This window comes from Peromyscus californicus, unplaced genomic scaffold (genome assembly GCF_007827085.1).
Source record: "Peromyscus californicus insignis strain IS unplaced genomic scaffold, ASM782708v3 Scaffold_3__1_contigs__length_106647218, whole genome shotgun sequence".
NCBI lineage: Eukaryota > Metazoa > Chordata > Mammalia > Rodentia > Cricetidae > Peromyscus > Peromyscus californicus.
Window position 1 is genome coordinate 64,257,610 of NW_026294551.1, and position 17,017 is coordinate 64,274,626.

The window sequence follows — 17,017 nt, forward strand, 5'->3', positions numbered from 1 at the left end:
ATGGAGAGAGTACAGCTGCCAGGACCTGAATGGAGAGAGTACAGCTGCCAGGACCTGAACGGAGAGAGTACAGCTGCCAGGACCTGGATGGAGGAGCGCGCAGCTGCCAGGACCTGGACGTCAGAGCGCACGGCAGCCCGAACCCCGCCCCGTGCGCGCGCGCGCGTGCCCGGCGTTGGCGCAGTCCGGTTCTGAGTCGTCGGGCTGAGGCTTGTCGGCCTCGCTCTCCGGCCGATTCCCCGGCTCTTCTGCGCCCTCCCCGCCGGCGCCGCCACCCGCAGCCCTGGCGCTCCCCGCGGGCCCCGCTGAGGCCGTCTGCGCCTTGTGCCAGCGCGCGCCCCGCGAGCCGGTGCGCGCCGACTGCGGCCACCGGTTCTGCCGGGCGTGCGTGGTGCGCTTCTGGGCCGAGGAGGACGGGCCCTTCCCGTGCCCCGAGTGTGCGGACGACTGCTGGCAGCGCGCCGTAGAACCCGGCCGCCCTCCACTCAGTCGCCGCCTCCTGGCACTCGAGGAGGCGGCCGCGGCGCCGGCCCGCGACGGCCCTGCCAGCGAGGCCGCGCTCCAGCTGCTGTGCCGTGCCGACGGAGATCCGCTATGCTCCGCCTGCCGCATGGCCGCGGGCCCGGAGCCGCCCGAATGGGAGCCGCGCTGGAGGAAGGCGCTGCGCGGCAAGGTGCGCATGGCGGCCCCGCACACTACTTACCTTTGTGCCTTACTCACCTGGAGTCAGTCTCTCGATCGGGGCGCTGACCTCCTCTTCCCTCTGCCGCATCCCATGGGTGCCCAGCACCCTCCCCACCCCGAGTCTCCGCGGTGCCCCACAGCCCTGCACCCTCCCTACCCCGCGGGTCCCTGCGGTGTTCTTGAATCCTGGAGTCCGTGAGTTCGGTCCTCCCCGATCTGTGTTAACCATCTCCCGGACCCCGCTCTGATCCTCGATCTCTCATCTCTAGAGCATGCTCTTTTGTCCACTTTCATCCCAGTTCTCTGGCCTACTTGTTCCTTATCTCTATACCGCCCTTAGACTGTCATTTTTTTCCCCATTTCCTTTCAGGTTCATTCCCTAAGGCCTCTTCCTCCTCCTATCCGGCTGTGACCTCATTGAGGCAAGCCCCACCCATCTACTTGCTGGTGGAGACCTGAGTGTGGGCTTCTGTCTGCCAGTTACCCACCCCTTGCAGGCCTCTGAGGGACTGCCTGTCTATCTCATTCTGGAACCTTCTCTGCTGTGCTCTCTTGGTCATTGCATGTGACAGTTGCCATTGGGTAGAAACTGCCCATTACAGTCCCGGCAAAGCTAGGGTCCAGGGGTCTGGAGTATCATCCCAGGCCCAGAGAGGGGCAGGGTGTCTGTTTCTGAGAGGCCAGGTAGGAAGGCAGTGAGTGATGCCTGGTCTCTGCCCCGCAGGAGAAACCACTAGCTTAGTGTGTTTGAGGGTGCTGTTAGCCTTAGGTTCTGGAATGATGCACCATGAACTCCAGAATAGGATTTAGTCACTATTAGTGAACACTGTTGGGGTGGAAGCCAGTGGTTACATCGGGGTCCTAACCTGGATGCTCTGCCAGAACATGCTGCTAGGGTTGTCCTGCGGCTTGTTTTCCCCTTCCAAAGACAGCAATCTCCACAGAGACCAAGCAGGACACGGAGGAGTCAGAGGAAAGCCATTGTCTGAATCAGTATTTAAAAACATGCAATCACACAGCAAACCTAGAACTGTCTGCTGAGTACATAGTTCTGACAAAGTGGGAAGCACAAGAGACCCCTCTTTTAAAAGACAAACGATTTGCAGCAGCCAGAGGCTGGACTGCTGATCTGGGTGTTCAAATCCTTCTTCCCAATATATAACCAGCTTTTCTTTCCCAGGAGAACAAGGGGTCCGTGGAAATCATGAGGAAGGACTTAAATGATGCCCGGGACCTGCATGGTCAGGCAGAATCAGCGGCTGCTGTGTGGAAGGCAAGTGGAGTCTCCTGGATGTGGGGAACCAGCAGGGCAACCAAACTGAGCTGCTATTTGCCTGGCTGGCTGGAGGAGGGGCCTCTGTGTGGACTTAATGAATGCCAGAGTACTGTCATGGGACACAGTCTAGCCAGAACTCAGTAGGGATCCTCTTTCCTTCTCATGCTTTACCTTCTCATGAAGTTCTGTAAGCTTCAGCTCCCTTTTCTACACAGGACACATCGATTCTCGGCCTTTTGGCTATCAAGTGTAGTATCTACACAGGACACTTTGTAGGACTCTTGATTCTGGCCAACCCCAGTAGAACTTGCTGTTTTCTGGCTGCCAAATAAAACCACAGACATTATTGCTCTGGAGGCTGGAAGTCCACAGGCAAGCCATGGCAAGTCCATATCTGATCAGGGCTACTTTCTGGTGGCCTTTATCAGTGTATCATCACATGGAGGGGGATAGGAGCTCTCTGGGGCTAGGGCACTAATCCCATCTACTCTGGTAGGACTAACCACTTCCCAAAGGCCCACTACTTTTGGTTTTTTCAAGACAGGGTTTCTCTGTGTAGTTTTGGTGCCTGTCCTGGATCTTGCTCTGTAGACCAGGCTGGCCTTGAACTCACAGAGATCCACCTGGCTCTGCCTCCTGAGTGCTGGGATTAAAGGCATGCACCACCACCGCCTGGCAAGGCCCACTACTTTTAGCACCATTACCTGGAGGTTTCAGCACAGGGATTTGGGGGGACACAAAAAGTTGGCACTTAGCAGCTTGCCTTCATCTCATGGCGTTAAACACCAAGGTGACATCATGTTACAGTTTTTTAAGGTTACTTGTCAACAAAACCGCACATTGATTTAAACTCTGGTGACTTTTCCTTCTATATATTAAAGTTCATTAGTTTCCACCCTCCTCCCATTTTTTTTAAGAACATAAAACCAAAGTGTTTTTGTAGACTCCAGAAGCCCTGATTCTCTCAGATAGCCTGTGCCTGAAGGCTGAAGCCACCTGCTCTACCCCTCACCAAAACTGGAAGGCTTTGAGGATGTCCAGCTTTCTAGGAGCCCACAGTAATTCCAAGGACAAGTTCTAGCACATAGAGGCTTTTAATACGAAGATGAGGATCCTGTAGTCAGAGGGACAAGCTTGTCCAGACAGCAGTTATCTGGCTGGTATTTACATCCTTTTCAGCAGAAGCATTCTTCCCTTAGGAACGTGGCTGTCGCCTGTGTTGTATGGTCCAGAGCCAGGATGAAGATCTGAAGTCAGGAGTGTCGTTTTTTAGTTCTGTTATCTATGTTAGGCTGGTTGAAGAGTGGCTGAGGGTGGCAGGATGGATTTTTTGCTCTCGGATTCACCAGAGGCTATTAGGAAAAGTAGCTGGTGGAAGGTTGCTGTGCATTCTGACAGGACTTTGGTCCCAGAGTTCACCTTTGGGAAGCTGTGAGTGGGGTCTTCACATAAGCTGAGCAGTGTATATGTGGGTTCTATGTCCAAGGACTTAACCGACTTCTGATTGAAAATGGGAATGTTGCTCATTGGTGGAATGCTTGTCCAGCGTGTGAGAGGCTCTGAATGTAATCACACAAAGCAAGCACCACAGTAGACCGTAGGCCTGTAGTTGTTGTATGTGTGTACTTAGTACATAAACTTCCTTCTAGTCACAGTATAGTAGAGTAACTCTTTTCTTGAGCGAAATCCACAAGAGTCTGTTTAAGAGAGTAACAAGGATTCATTAAGATAGTAAAGGGGGGGCTGGAGAGATGGCTCAGAGGTTAAGAGCACTGACTGGTTCTTCCAGAGGTCCTGAGTTCAATTCCCAGCAACCACATGGTGGCTCACAACCATCTGTAATGAGATCTGGTGCCCTCTTCTGGCGGGCAGTCATACATGCTGTATTCATAATAAATAAATAAATCTTAAAAAAAAAAAAAAGATAGTAAAGGGGAAGATAGACTCATGAATACAGAACCAAGTGAACAGCCACCGTCCGTTCTGCCTGGGAGCAAGTGGATCCAGCTTATACCTCAAAGCTACTTGGTGGGATGAATTCCCGCTACACTCTTTAAGAAGTATTTATGTCGTGTTAGGTAGATTGTGTCAGCTGGAGATGACCTGCAGCATGTGGAAGGATGCAGATAGGTTATGGCAGTGCTAGGCCATTTTGTAAAAGGGACTTGAGCATCTATACACTTCGGTGTCTTAGGAATGCATTTCCTGCAGGGGAGACAGAACGTTGCCTTAATAGAAGTTCAAGTGGTATGAGAGGCCTCATGAGGAAACAGCCCAGAGAAGCAGTCACAATCTAACAATCTAACAAATACATTGACTTGGATGGAGAATGGCAGGTTGTGACAAGTGATTAATTTGGGAGACATGAAAGAATTCTTTTAACAAGGTTCATGCAGCATCTTCCAGCCTTGATAAGAATGCCATCCCTTTTGCTTTGTACAGGGAGTTGCGTTAGCCTTTTTCTGTTGCTGTAACAGAATTATCTAAGACTTGAGTACTGTGTAAAGAAGGCAAGTTATTGGTTCTAGAGGCTGAACATCAGAGATCAAAAGGCTCTGTTTGCCTGTCTCTAGTGGGGTCTCATGGTGGAAGTGTGTGGACCCAGGATTGCTCTCTCTGTAACAGCTGCTTTGGGAACCATCTGGTAGCCTGTGAGACCAGCATCAGTCTTTTAAGAGAGCACACCCATCAGTGACCTGGAACTCGCCTAGACGAGGCTAGCCTCGAACTCAGGGAGATCGCCTGCATCTGTCTCCTGAGTGTTGGGATTAAAGGCATGTGTGTGCTGCTACAGCTGGGCTTCAATCCCCACCTCTTTAAGGTCCTGTCAACTCCACCTCACATTAGAACCAAGCTAGCACCACATAAGGGGCCACAGGGGCATCTTTCATGTGGAGATAGCACTTCTTGCTTAGGAAAACAATGCAAGAGAATCTTCTTTCACCTTTGATTTTTTTTTTTTTAAAGTAGGTTTAATTCAGAAGAGCCAGCCGACATATTTTGAGGTGTCATATTTCTTAGTTTCTTTCAGAGTAGATGGGGTTCTCTTTCTTTGGACACAGTAGCGGTGGGTGTGGGCCAAGGTGGACTATTGTCCTTTCTCCCACTCCCCCTGCAGGGGCATGTCATGGACCGAAGAAAGAAGGCCCTGACTGACTACAAGAAGCTCCGGGCCTTCTTCGTGGAAGAGGAGGAACACTTTCTGCAGGAGGCTGAGAAGGATGAGGGTGTTTCTGAGGATGATGAGCAGGCTGATCCGGCAGAACGCTTCCGGTCCCTACTGCAGGCTGTGTCGGAGCTGGAGAAGAAGCACCGGAACCTGGGCCTTAGCATGCTTCTGCAGGTACCACCCAGTGGGGAGTGAGCGCCTCTCCACGTCACATCTCTGGCCTGCTCAGAGCCCCAGTGAAGGGAGGCCACCCTAGAGCAAGGTCGGGGCCGGAGCCTGCCTTACCCTGGCTGTGGCCTAGGTCTGAATGTCAGGGAAATGGTAGGAAGGAACTTAGAGCTGAGGAAGAGATGAGGTGACCCTGGGTCTCACATGGGAGGGATGTTTTCACCCCTCAGACTCCTGAGCAGAGCAGCCGGGACCCCCCTTGTCTTCTCCCATCCTCATCTCTGCCCCAGGGGTTGGGCCAACACCTGAAGCCTGAGGCTGCCCACTTGGCAGTCTGAGCCTGGGCTTGTAATGTGGCCATCATCAGCCACATGTAGCTGAGGTATCCCCCATTCCACATACCCATTAGCTGTTAGGGGCTGTCCAGTCCTGGTGGTGATGGGTGCTGTACAGCCTTGGAGACACAGGCTTTGACCTGTGTCCAAAGATGGATTTGAGTGAGTTGTCAAGTTACCTTGGCTCTGGGAGTGTTGTGTTCAGGAGAGCAGCCGTCTGTCTCACTGCCTGTTCTGTCTCTTTCTGTGTGTTTCTCGGACTCATTGTCGTCTTTGTCTCCCTATCCCCTTCATTTTCTCTGTTTCACTGCCTTTTCCTTTTGTCTCTGTCTCTTTCCCTGCAGTGATGATGCTTAGCAGCAGGCTGGCCCCCTGGAGCATGAGGTAGAAGGAACCACTTTTTATAGCTGGCCTGCAGCACCCCTACCTATATCTCTGAGACCTCTGCCTGGCACCACTTCGTCCTGGACAGGCCCCATTTCCGTCAACACCGACAGCACATTGGCCGGGGTGAAGCGTCAGCAGTACCTCGCTTTTGGTCGTCCACGTAGTTCCATTTCTCAGCTGTGTTTTTAGTTTTCTTTGGGGTATGAATGTGCTCAGGCTTGTACCTGTTGCTAGTAGAGACCAGTCCTGGATTCCCTTCCCAGTGTGTCCCAACCCTGTCTGAGACCACTGGGCAGCTCTGAAGCCCCTTCTTGTTTCGCCATGGCTCGGGGCCTGGTGTGGCGATGTCCCTCTAGTGTCCAGGAACCAAACCTTGCATCTCCCCATTGGTGCCCATGACAGGGTTGGCTCCCCAGACATCCCTCAGCAAGGCTCTTGGGCATACCAGTCACAGTCAGCCTGGATTAGTGCCAGGGAATAGAGATGCAGGAGGCCCTGGGGTGTGGCTGAGACCCGACTCTTGGGGAAGAAAGGTGAAGCCTTCTCCACCCTGCAGAGGCCTGCTCCCTCCCTTTGGGTCTTGCTGGGCCGGACCCTGGGAGCTGCCTTCTGCTCTGTTTTCCTGGCCTCTTTCCTCCCAGCGTGTGCCCCTTGAGTGTCACTGGCATCCCCAGAGTGCTCCCTACTGTTACCCACCTCTCACGGAAGGACCCTCTCCTCTGCAGAAGAGCAGCAGGGGTGGCGTCTCTGGGCCACCTGGTGCTGCCCTGGTGCTGCGGCACTTCGCTGTACTTTTGGCTTTTTTCTCACCTCCTATTTTCTCCGGTAGGTTAATTTTACAAACTTGTGGCGTAGTGGTAGCGTGGTTGCCGGCAGCATTGTGTATGTAGATAACTAGTCCAAGAAACCAAACCCAGCAGAGTGGACAGACACAGGTCTGGGGCCAAAGATTCAGACCCATGTAGGTTTGGGGTAGCAGTGTTTGTCCTCAGAAGGCCCTGGCCTTGGGTGTAGTGACTGGCTCCAGCTTGACTCCCAGGTGGGCTGGGTCCTCCGTGCTGAATAAAGTGGTTTGCTCCAGCCTCTGTTTCTCCACCTCCTACTCTGTCCACAGAGCTGCGACCCCTGCTTTTGACCTGGGTCCAGAGCCTTTGATCCTTATGAAAGCAGGATAAGCAGACTGTCACTGAGACAGTCGGGAAGAGAGGCAGGTGTCATCCTAAAGCTAGTGTTGACTGTGGTAATTACACCCAGGAAGTAGGGCCAAGAGGAGACATGCCGAGGGGACTCTGCTTAGCCCACCTGACGGTCCTGCAGAGGGCCAGCCAGGTGAGCAGATGCACCCAGGGCTGGAAGATAACAGACTAGTCCCATTCCTATTCAGGGTGACTGGATGCCCAGGATTGGCCTTCCCTGCAGGCTGAAGAGCTTCCCTTTGCCTGAGTGCCAGGGAAGAACAGGAAGGCAGGAACAGGTGCAGGTGGCAGTGAGGGCAGTAGCCCTGAGCCTTCTTCTGACAGACTGACCTCTGTTGGGGGCAAAAATGGAAACCAGACTAGTTGAATGGCAGGTGTAGAGAATGCCAGGCAATCGGACTGGCCACCTGTATTCAGAAACAAGTGGGGTTCATCCCTCAGATTTTAGCATTGGTCTAGAAAACCATATGACCTTGTCTACAACCCCAATGGACATGTCCCAGAGACTCCCTCTTTCCTGTCGCTGTGACTCCCAGCAGACCAACTGGACATGTGAAGTGCAGTCTTCAGTTGAGAAAGCCTCCTTTGCATCATAGCTCTGCTTGCCAGTTAGCCTGCAATCCACATTTACTATCAACAGCACCCTAAGTGACTGCCACATAGGACACTTCCCCATGCCCACCATAACCCTGGTCCACTCTAGAATTTGAACCTCTGAGCACCTCGGCACCAGGACCCACCAGATCCTTCACTGGCCTCTTCTCCCTGGAGGGGGATCTGCCGGTCCTCTGGGTCCCTCCTGCACTGGCCAGCTCTGTCATCTTTCCCCATTGCGCCATTGATGGAGTTGAGTCAGGTTTGGTGGCAGGTTCCCTATCTAGTGAGGCCTACTTCCTAGTTCATAGATGTCTTGTGTTTTAACAGGGAAGAAGGAAAGGTCTCTAGGAGGTGGATCTCTTGAGTTAGAGGCCAGCCTGGTCTACAGAGAGTGTTCTAGGACAGTCAGGACTATACAGAGAAACCCTGTCTCAAAAAACAACAAAAAGGTCTCTAGGACCTTCTAGAACACCTATCCTATTTGTGAGGCTCCACTCTTTACCATATCATCTCCCAAGGTCTTACCTTCCTAATACTACCCTTGGAGGAAAGATTTCACAGAAATCTCAAAGACACCATACTCTACTCCCCACCTTTACTGCTGGCTCAATGTCAGCTCTCAGGAGTTTGATAGACTTAGAGGCACAGTGATCCAAGGACATCCCTTCCCAGGTTCTCAAGGTAGTGTATACTCTGCTTACCACATTGTTACAAGACAGGCCACCATGGTTCCTTTGCTAGGGAGGTGGAAGGTCATGGAGGGTAGAGCCCATGAAACGAGATGAACTGGATAGGTTTTTACATGAGGGGAGCTTCAAGATACTATGGTAAATAAAAAACAGCCAGATTGAAGTATACACATGGTCTATACAGATGTGTCCATCCTTCTGACATTTGTCTACAAAGATAAGTACAACTGGGTGGTGTGCTGCATTGTTTTGATAGATATCCTTTGCACCAAATCCATAGGCTACAGATTGGATATGCTGGGAGACCATGTCAGGCATCATGGAATCCGAAGGACCGGTTGCCTATGGGATTGGAAATGGAAAAAGATTGGGATGTGGGTAATGAAGAGAATACCAACTTTCAAAAAACATTGAGCATGGTGGCACATCCCTTTAATCCCAGCACTTGGGAGGCAGAGGCAGACTGATATCTGTGAGTTTGAGGCCAACCTGGTCTGCCTAGCAAGTTCCAGGCCAGGCAAGGCTACATAGTGAGACCCTGTCTAAGAGAGAGAGAGAGAGAGAGAGAGAGAGAGAGAGAGAGAGAGAGAGAGAGAGAGAGAGAGAGAGAAGGAAGAAAGCCGTACCCAGGAAACTGAGGCAGGGTGATTGTCATAAGTTTAGTGGCTACTTGGAAAAATCTTGTGAACTCTCCCCACCCATATACCAAAAGCAAGGAGGAGTGGCAGGTATTTTTGTTGTTTTTGCTAGGGCCTTCCCCATATGGAAAACAGCCAGGTTTAAGGCAGACTTCAGTCAGACCTTGCTTGGGCTTTCTGCAGCAGTACTGTCATGCTGAGTAGAGTTGGTGAAGAGCCTTACAAGTAGTGTGCATACTAGAAAACAGGCCAACACAGTGGGTTAATAAAGAGTACGTGTCCTCAGTGCCTGTCCACTGGGGGCTGGTGCTCAGGTACCTGTGCGAGTCCTCATCTAACCTGTGTACCACATCTAGTGTTCTATAAACCACCTCTAGATTACTTCTAATGTCTAATAGAACCGATACTATGAACTAGTTTATATGGTTTGGGGGAAATGGTCAGGTCAAAAGTATAGGATATGCTATAGATAAGGGACCTGTATGTGTGTGTTTCTGTTTTTGTTTTTTTTCCCTCTAATTGAATCCACAGATGTGGAGCCCATGAACAGGCCAACTGTATTCTAACATGCAAGTCATTTAGTTGGGCCTTGATCCAGGGCTTCTCCGGCAGCACCCCCCTGCAGACTGCAGCTGAAGTTCTTGACTCCCTTTGGGGACTTCTTGTGAGGTTCTGGGTGAAACCTCGGGGATTTCTTTCCCAGTGAAAAGTGGCTGTGGCTCTAAGGTCTGCCCTCATCACCATAGTTAAGTGAGGGCTGGCTGCACCTGTCCACAGGAAGCTCGGTTCAAAGGCCATTTTCACATCCACCCCATTTTCTCAAGCAAAGGCCCCCGAATAACCAGAAGATGGCTAAAAGTCCTGGGAAAGGGACACTTCCACAAGCTTTGTGCCACTTGATGTCTACATGAGGTGCTTTATTTCCCTAAGAGAATTTTGATTTGGAGATAGATAATTGAGCTGAAACTAAGATTCTCTGTTTAACTGTAATTCATGAAAAGGTGTGCTGTTAAGGAATTTCTAGGAGACAAGGCTGTACTGGCTTTAGAAGCAAAAATAGTGGCTGAAACACCACCATTGATACAGCACACAAGCCAACCAGTATTAAACTCACAAAACAAACAGTCTGGTTTTTAGCAAGATTGCATTTTGGGGGCTCATGGGGTGCAAGCAAGGGCAGGCACACTTGTGCTATAAGAGCTGCAAGGGCGTCTTGGACAGGCTGCCCCAAGGATGGGGTATGAGCTGTGGGGTTGCAGCAGGATAAGTATTTGTTTCCCTCGTTTGCACAGGCAGCACCTGAGTCCCTGTGGTTCTTTTCATAAATGGTATTCCGATGACTGGGTTCTGAAATTCCATTCCTTGGCCTCAGACCTGCAACCCGAAAGGACATTAGCAAATCTCAGGATACACTGCCCTGGGTTGTTTTCACTTTGAACTTGGGGTTCCCTGGCAAGCTGAAAGTGCAGAGAGGCTGTCTCCGTTTTCCGGCCAGAGGAAGAGGTTCCAGGGGTGTATGGTGGCCTCTGATTACAGACCCAAGGTCAGTGCCATGCTCAGTCAATCAAAGGGTCTTGCCTTCCATCCATTGCTAAGGCCTGCTTTACCTTTCCTAAATACAGGTGGGCTCCTCACCCTGCCCGTTCGTTATATTACACTCCTAAATCTTATTAGTACGTATCATTAGGCCAGGGGCACTCCTCCTTTGTGGACAACTGTCCCCAAAGAGGAAAAGCAAGGATCTCCGAGGCAACAGTGCAGGAAGATAAATGCCTGAAGAACAGCACTCTCATAGAATTCTGGTCATATGTAAATGAGGTGGCTTCCTGAGCTCTTCTGATTGGACAAGTCTTCACAGAGCAGCCAATGGGGCTTTCGGGTTACCTTTCGTGCCCGAGGGTCCCACTGTGTCAGATCCAGAGAGTTAATGCTGTAAGCTGTTTGTTCGTTTCTGATGGTCTGCTTCCTGCCTTTGTCTCCGCCTACGTGGACCACGAGAACCTTGCTCCTTCACCCCCTGCCCAACCTCCCAACGCGCTAAGGGCTTTGGCGACTCAGGTGTTGCTGCGGTTCTGCCCCTCCAGCGCGGAGGTCCCTGAGCCGTGGAGCTGACAGTGTCTAGCTCCGCACTCAGCGATGCAGGGATGGCCACAAGGCTACCAGCTACAGAGGTTTTGTCCACCCTCAGGGCCCTTCAGTGAATACCAAAGCCTCTTTTCAGAGCTAGCCGGAATCGCTGGATAGCTTAATGGACAATCTTTAATGGACTCCTGACCTTATAGCCATTTCTTCATGGGCCTGAGTGGGGAATCTCCCTCTGGTGGCCTGGCAGAGGTATTACTGTGTGGCACGCTAGGTTTGTCTGCACCCAACAGCTGGGGTTCATTCAAACAGTTCTTGGATTCTAAACAGGTTCAGCTCGCTTGATGATTCAGTGGGGAGGCACTGCCCCTAGCTTTGACCCCAGGACTTAGGTCAGACAGTACTACAAAGTGAGACCCTGTCTCAAACTAATTTTAAAAAATTATATTGAGATGTTGACAGTGACGAGCCAATTAATTGCCTAGCTCCCCCCACACCACCATCTTTACTGTACTTTCCAAGCTGTATTTACTACTGGTCAACTCCAGCACTCACCCATCTTCTACACGTTTGATATAGCTCCTAAGTGCTTCAAAACTATTTTTCCCCGACCGCTGATACACGTCGAAAGTGCAGTAATTTGAAAAGGCATACTTTTAATCTACATTTGGGTTTGGCTTTGACTCCTTTTCAAGGCCGACATCCAATTTTCTGGGCAATACACACTTTCCAGGTGTAGGGGGTCTCATGGACTAAAGCCACACCCCACTTGAGGCTTTGTCCACCTCCTCCCAGGTTACCTATGGATATACAATGTGGTGGGCCATGACCACACTGCTTGAGCAGAGCCCAAGTTGCCTGACCCCAAAATAACCAACAGGGCCTGAAAGCGCCATGACAGTTCATCATGTGGGCCAAGGCAGGCCAATCCCAGCAGGGCGGGGTTCCCTGATTTAAGTCCTAGGTTAACTGTCCAGCTTCCACCAAGAGCAAAGGTAAACATGGAGGCCCCACAAGTGCTTGGCTAAACACCGCCTCTTCAATCTGGTGTCCTCCTTGGGGAAACTCATACTACCATGATTCCATTGCTATTTCATTTACATCTACATTAGGAAAAAACAAAACATGGTGGACATTTTGCTCTGCGAACTAATACTGATACTTACTCTTGATGAAGGTATCTGAGTTGTAGCCCATTTCCATCCATTTGCAAAATTTCACGAAGATTGTGAGAGAGACTGAAGCAAACAGCCTGCCGTTTTTCACTCCCCACCCCCAAAGTTCTTAGAAATATTACAGAAATCTCAATATTTCCATATAGACTGTGGCCATTATTTTTGAGACTATTTTAACTTTGGTTGGTTATTTTACTGATAAATGTGGATCATAGCCAGTCACTGAAGAGTTAAGAGTTAAGCGTTAAGAGCACTCACTGGCTGCTCTTCAGAGGACCAGGGTTTTGGTTTGTGACACTCACATAGGGCTTCACAAGTCTGTAACTCCAGCTCCTTGGGATCCAGCACCCTCTTCTGGCCTCTGTGAGCACTACATGCACATGGTGCACAAATAGCTCAATGAATTGGTGACAACAGAAAAAAATAGAGCCTGGATGATGAGTATAGACATATATGAACAAAAATGACCAAAATGTGCTTATATTTTAGCAATAGCCACAATAACTTTGAATGGTATTCCTCTTCCCATCAGACTTTTCATTAACAGAGAAGTTTATGAAGCTTGGCTAGGTGAGTCATTCTGGAGATCACACCAACAACCAAGACATCTTTCATTTTTTATTACATTTTTTATTTTTGGTGCAGGCACCATGGGCAAGCATGTGGAGGTTAGAGGAAAACTCTTGGGATTGAGTCCTCTCCGTCCCTGACTTGGGTCCCAGAGACTGAACTTAGGTCATCAGGCTTGGTGGCATGCACCTTTACCCACCACAACGTCTTGACAGCCCATCCTTGGGTCTTTAAACACATGCTTTCCCTAGCTTACCATGGGCACAATGGTTTTACTCATGGTTCTCCCGAGAATGAGAAAATCCACTAGAGTCTTCCTCACATGGCTGCCGCCCATGCCAATAAATCATCGAGACATGAAGGGGGACATGAAAAAGACACCATAAGCATGTAGGGGGGTGAGTGGTCAGAAGAGTCTTAAAATGAGTGACCCCTAAAATGTGGGCTAAGTGGTGCTCAGTTCCTGTTTTCCTTTGTCAGTGGTGAAACCAGACAGTCAAGGGTAAGTACAAGTTTTAAGGTGACGTCCCAGTAGGGAAAGACTTGGGGGACCTGAACTCTACCTACATGTGTACAGAAGTCACTGGGCATTTTAATGGGAGAATTGGATGGAGGTTGTTGAGAAAGCTCAGCAGGTAAAATCACTTGCCACCAAGCCTGACTACTTGAGTGAGTTCAGTCCTGGGAACCCACATTGTGGAAGGAGAGAACCCATTCCCACAACTTGTCCTCTGACCTTCACGCGTGCCACAGTGCATATGCATTCGATTTAGCACACACACATGCACACACGCACACACATACAAAATGTAATTAAGGGAGAATATGGGAGTGGGATGGGGAATGACTTCACAGTGACAGCACAGAGGAAGGTCCCCTTGGGAATCCCCTGGGCTTGTTCACTGACATTTAGAGATAGACTCCTACCTTTCCATGAAGCCTGGGTGAACCAGCTATGGTGGTTAATGTCCCAGCAGGATTCAACAAAGTGATGGCTAGTGACTTGGTAACATACTGTTTCTGGGAGTCTCCATGACAGTGCACTAAAGGAATTATCAGTGGCTAAAGAAGAACCCTGCTCACTAATGTGGATAGCCACATTGGAGCAAGGGACAACAGGCAGGAGATCGTGAGCACAAAGCTCAATCCTAAACTAATACTGGCACTCCCGAGGCTGAGGCAGAAGCTGAGTTCCAGTCCGGCCTGGTTATCCTGTCTCATAAAAAATCAACATAAAGTTGAAAACATCCTCCCTGTTCAGTGGCTGTATTAATTTTCAGTTCCTGTGATAAAGTATCATTGTTGTACCCAGAGTCCCCCAAAGACCACCAAGAGACCAAATCCAATGCAAAAGCAAAGAGCCTTTTTATTGTTTTGAGTTAACTCGGGCCTCTCTGTCTGTCTGACAAAGCTGTGGCAATATCATGACCAAAAGCAACTTGAGGAGGAAAAGATTTCAGCTTACGTCTGGAAGAGAAATTAGGGCAGAAACCTGGAGGCAGGAACTGAAGCATGAGTGAACACTGCTTACTAGATTTCTCAGCCTGCTTTCTTATGGCACCCAGGACCACCTGCTCAGGCATGGTACCACCCACTGGGCCCTCCCACATACATCAATAAAAATCCTCTACAGCAACAGTTCTCAACATGTGGGTCTTGACCCCTCTGTGGTCACTTATCACATATCCTACATGTCAGATATATTTACAATTCATAACCATAGCAAAATTACAGTTATGAAGTACCAACAAAATAATCTTATGGTTGGGGGTCACCACAATGTGAGGAACTGCATTAAAGGGTTGCAGCGTTAGGTTGAGAACCACTGCTCTACAGTCTCTACAGTCCGACAGGCAATCTGATGGAAGCAGTTCCTCAGCTGGGTCCCTCTTCCCATAATAACTCTAGCTGTGTCAAGTTGACAACTTGACACAAAACAACAAACCCAGACAGAGGAGGAGAGAAGAAGCTGTAGACTGGAGGGTGAAAAGGGGGGGCAGCCACTTGAGGTTCATCAGTTTGTCTTCCCATGTGCTCTCCAAAAATGTCAGCCAAGAAACATTTTACGTTTCCCAGCTACAGGTGATTGGTTGTGACAACAGGAAATGAACTAACACAGAAGTAAAAAAGACAAGAACATGATAGTTTGATTCCATTTATTTTAAATTCCAGAACAGGTAAAAGTCCATCATATAGATGTGCCCAAGAGGACAAGAGAAAAGGAAAGTTCTCAGCGGTATCAGGAATGCTCCACACTTTAAATGGACTGACTTCAATTAAGTCCACGAACGAGAGAGGGGGAATCAAAACAAACATTCCACAGGTCAGTGGCTGCCTACAGCAGAATCATCTGTGGGAATCAAATTCTAAAATATCCAGAGGAATTTTAATAGCAAAAGACTCTGATCACTTGATGGCACTGCTACCTGATTGTAAACTTTAGCCAACATTCACCGTGTTGCACCCTTCAAACAAGAAAGCTTGAGACTGGAGAGATGGTTTAGCAAGTAAGAGGACCTGATACTCCATCATAAGAACAGGAGTACTGATTCCAGCACCCATGTGGGGCAGTTCACAAATGCCTTAACTGCAGCTCCAAGGTACCCAGTGCCCTATTCTAGCCTCTGCAAGTGCACACACACACACGAAGACAGACACACAATTTTTTTTTTTAATGAGACATGGTTTCCCTGTGTAGCCCTGGCTGTCCTGGAACTCACTCTGTAGACCAGGCTGGCCTCAAACTCAGGTATCTGCCTGCCTTTGGCTCCCAAGTGCTGGGATTGAAGGCATGGACCACCTTCTGGTGTGCAGACATATATTCAGATAAAACACCCATATACATAAAATACATAGATAAATCCTAAAAAAAAAGAAAAAACCTAGCTGGGCAGTGGTGGCTCATGCCTTTAACCCAGCACTCGGGAGGCAGAGGGTTATAAATGCCAGCCTCTCTCCAAAGCCCAGCTAAGGGGCCACCTGTGCTTGTGACATTTCCTTGCTACTCCACAGACTAACCATGGCTGTGCTCTTGACTGTGAACCCTAAACACGAGGCGTTCTTTAGCTGTGTCTGAGGACCTTGTCTCTCTGAAACATGTATAACTGTGACAGCCCTTATGGACAATGATCTCCTCATCCTGAGGAGGCATTCCAATGTAAAAGGGTGTGCCCACCACTCAGCCTGTATGGTAGGTTGAGTGTCCCCCCAGATATGCGGGAGTCCGAACCCCACACACCTGTGACTGGGATCATTTGGAGAAAGGGGTCTTTGCAGATGCAATCAAGTTACAAGCCTCAGGGTGGAGTCAGCCTGTGTTAAAGTGGGCTCTGCCATGGGTAAGTGTGCCTAAGAGAAAGATTTCAAAGAGAAACACAGTGCAGCTCTGGCCAGTGACGGGGGAGCATGCTTCTGGCCGCTGAGGAGGGCTGGACGCCACCACACACTGGGAGGGAAGCCTGGAGTAGATTTTCCAAGGCTTCCCAGAGAAGCCAACCCTGCCAACACTTCAGTTCAATTTCTGGTCTCCAGAGAAGGGAAGAGTCCTTCATGGCTTTTAGGCCAGAGCACTTAACCTTAAGTCCCAGTCTCCCTGGAGTAGAATCCTGAATGCCACATAGATCCCACCAACAGATCCCTGCTTGGGTCTGGGGGACAGTGTGACTCTGTGTTTCTCTTGGGGCCTCCAGCCTCAGAGCACTGGACAGACTGCATTTTCTCAGCACCCTTGGAACAAGCAGAGTAGCACCCCAGTCCCTGGGCTCTGTTCTCCCTTCTGCTGGATATCTCGGAGTGGAAGAACCTCAGGTAGCGGAGAACTGGTTCCCATGGTCTAGCTTTATCTCCTGTGTTCCCAAGTGTCCATCAACACCAGCTTCTGTTCTCTGTCAACACTGTTGCAGTTTCTGTCCTCACTGGACTCTGACCAAAGCCTTAGGAATCTTCAGATCTTTGCCTTTGTGTGGCTGGAAATTAGTCTATCATAGTGAGGGAGGGAGGGAGGGAGGGAGGGAGGGAGGGAGGGAGGGAGGGAGGGAGAGAGAGAGAGAGA

The 17,017-nt window shown here is 49.9% G+C and overlaps 1 protein-coding gene across 1 annotated transcript; it reads left to right on the forward strand.

The window, feature by feature from the left end:
* Rnf187 (ring finger protein 187) lies at positions 1-7,099 on the forward strand. The gene is made up of 5 exons (XM_052758225.1): positions 1-151; positions 210-673; positions 1,865-1,957; positions 5,079-5,303; positions 5,977-7,099. The coding sequence occupies exons 1-5, from the start codon at positions 1-3 to the stop codon at positions 5,977-5,979; spliced, it is 936 nt and encodes a 311-aa protein (XP_052614185.1). The 3' UTR covers positions 5,980-7,099.
* The last annotated feature ends 9,918 nt before the right edge of the window (positions 7,100-17,017 follow it).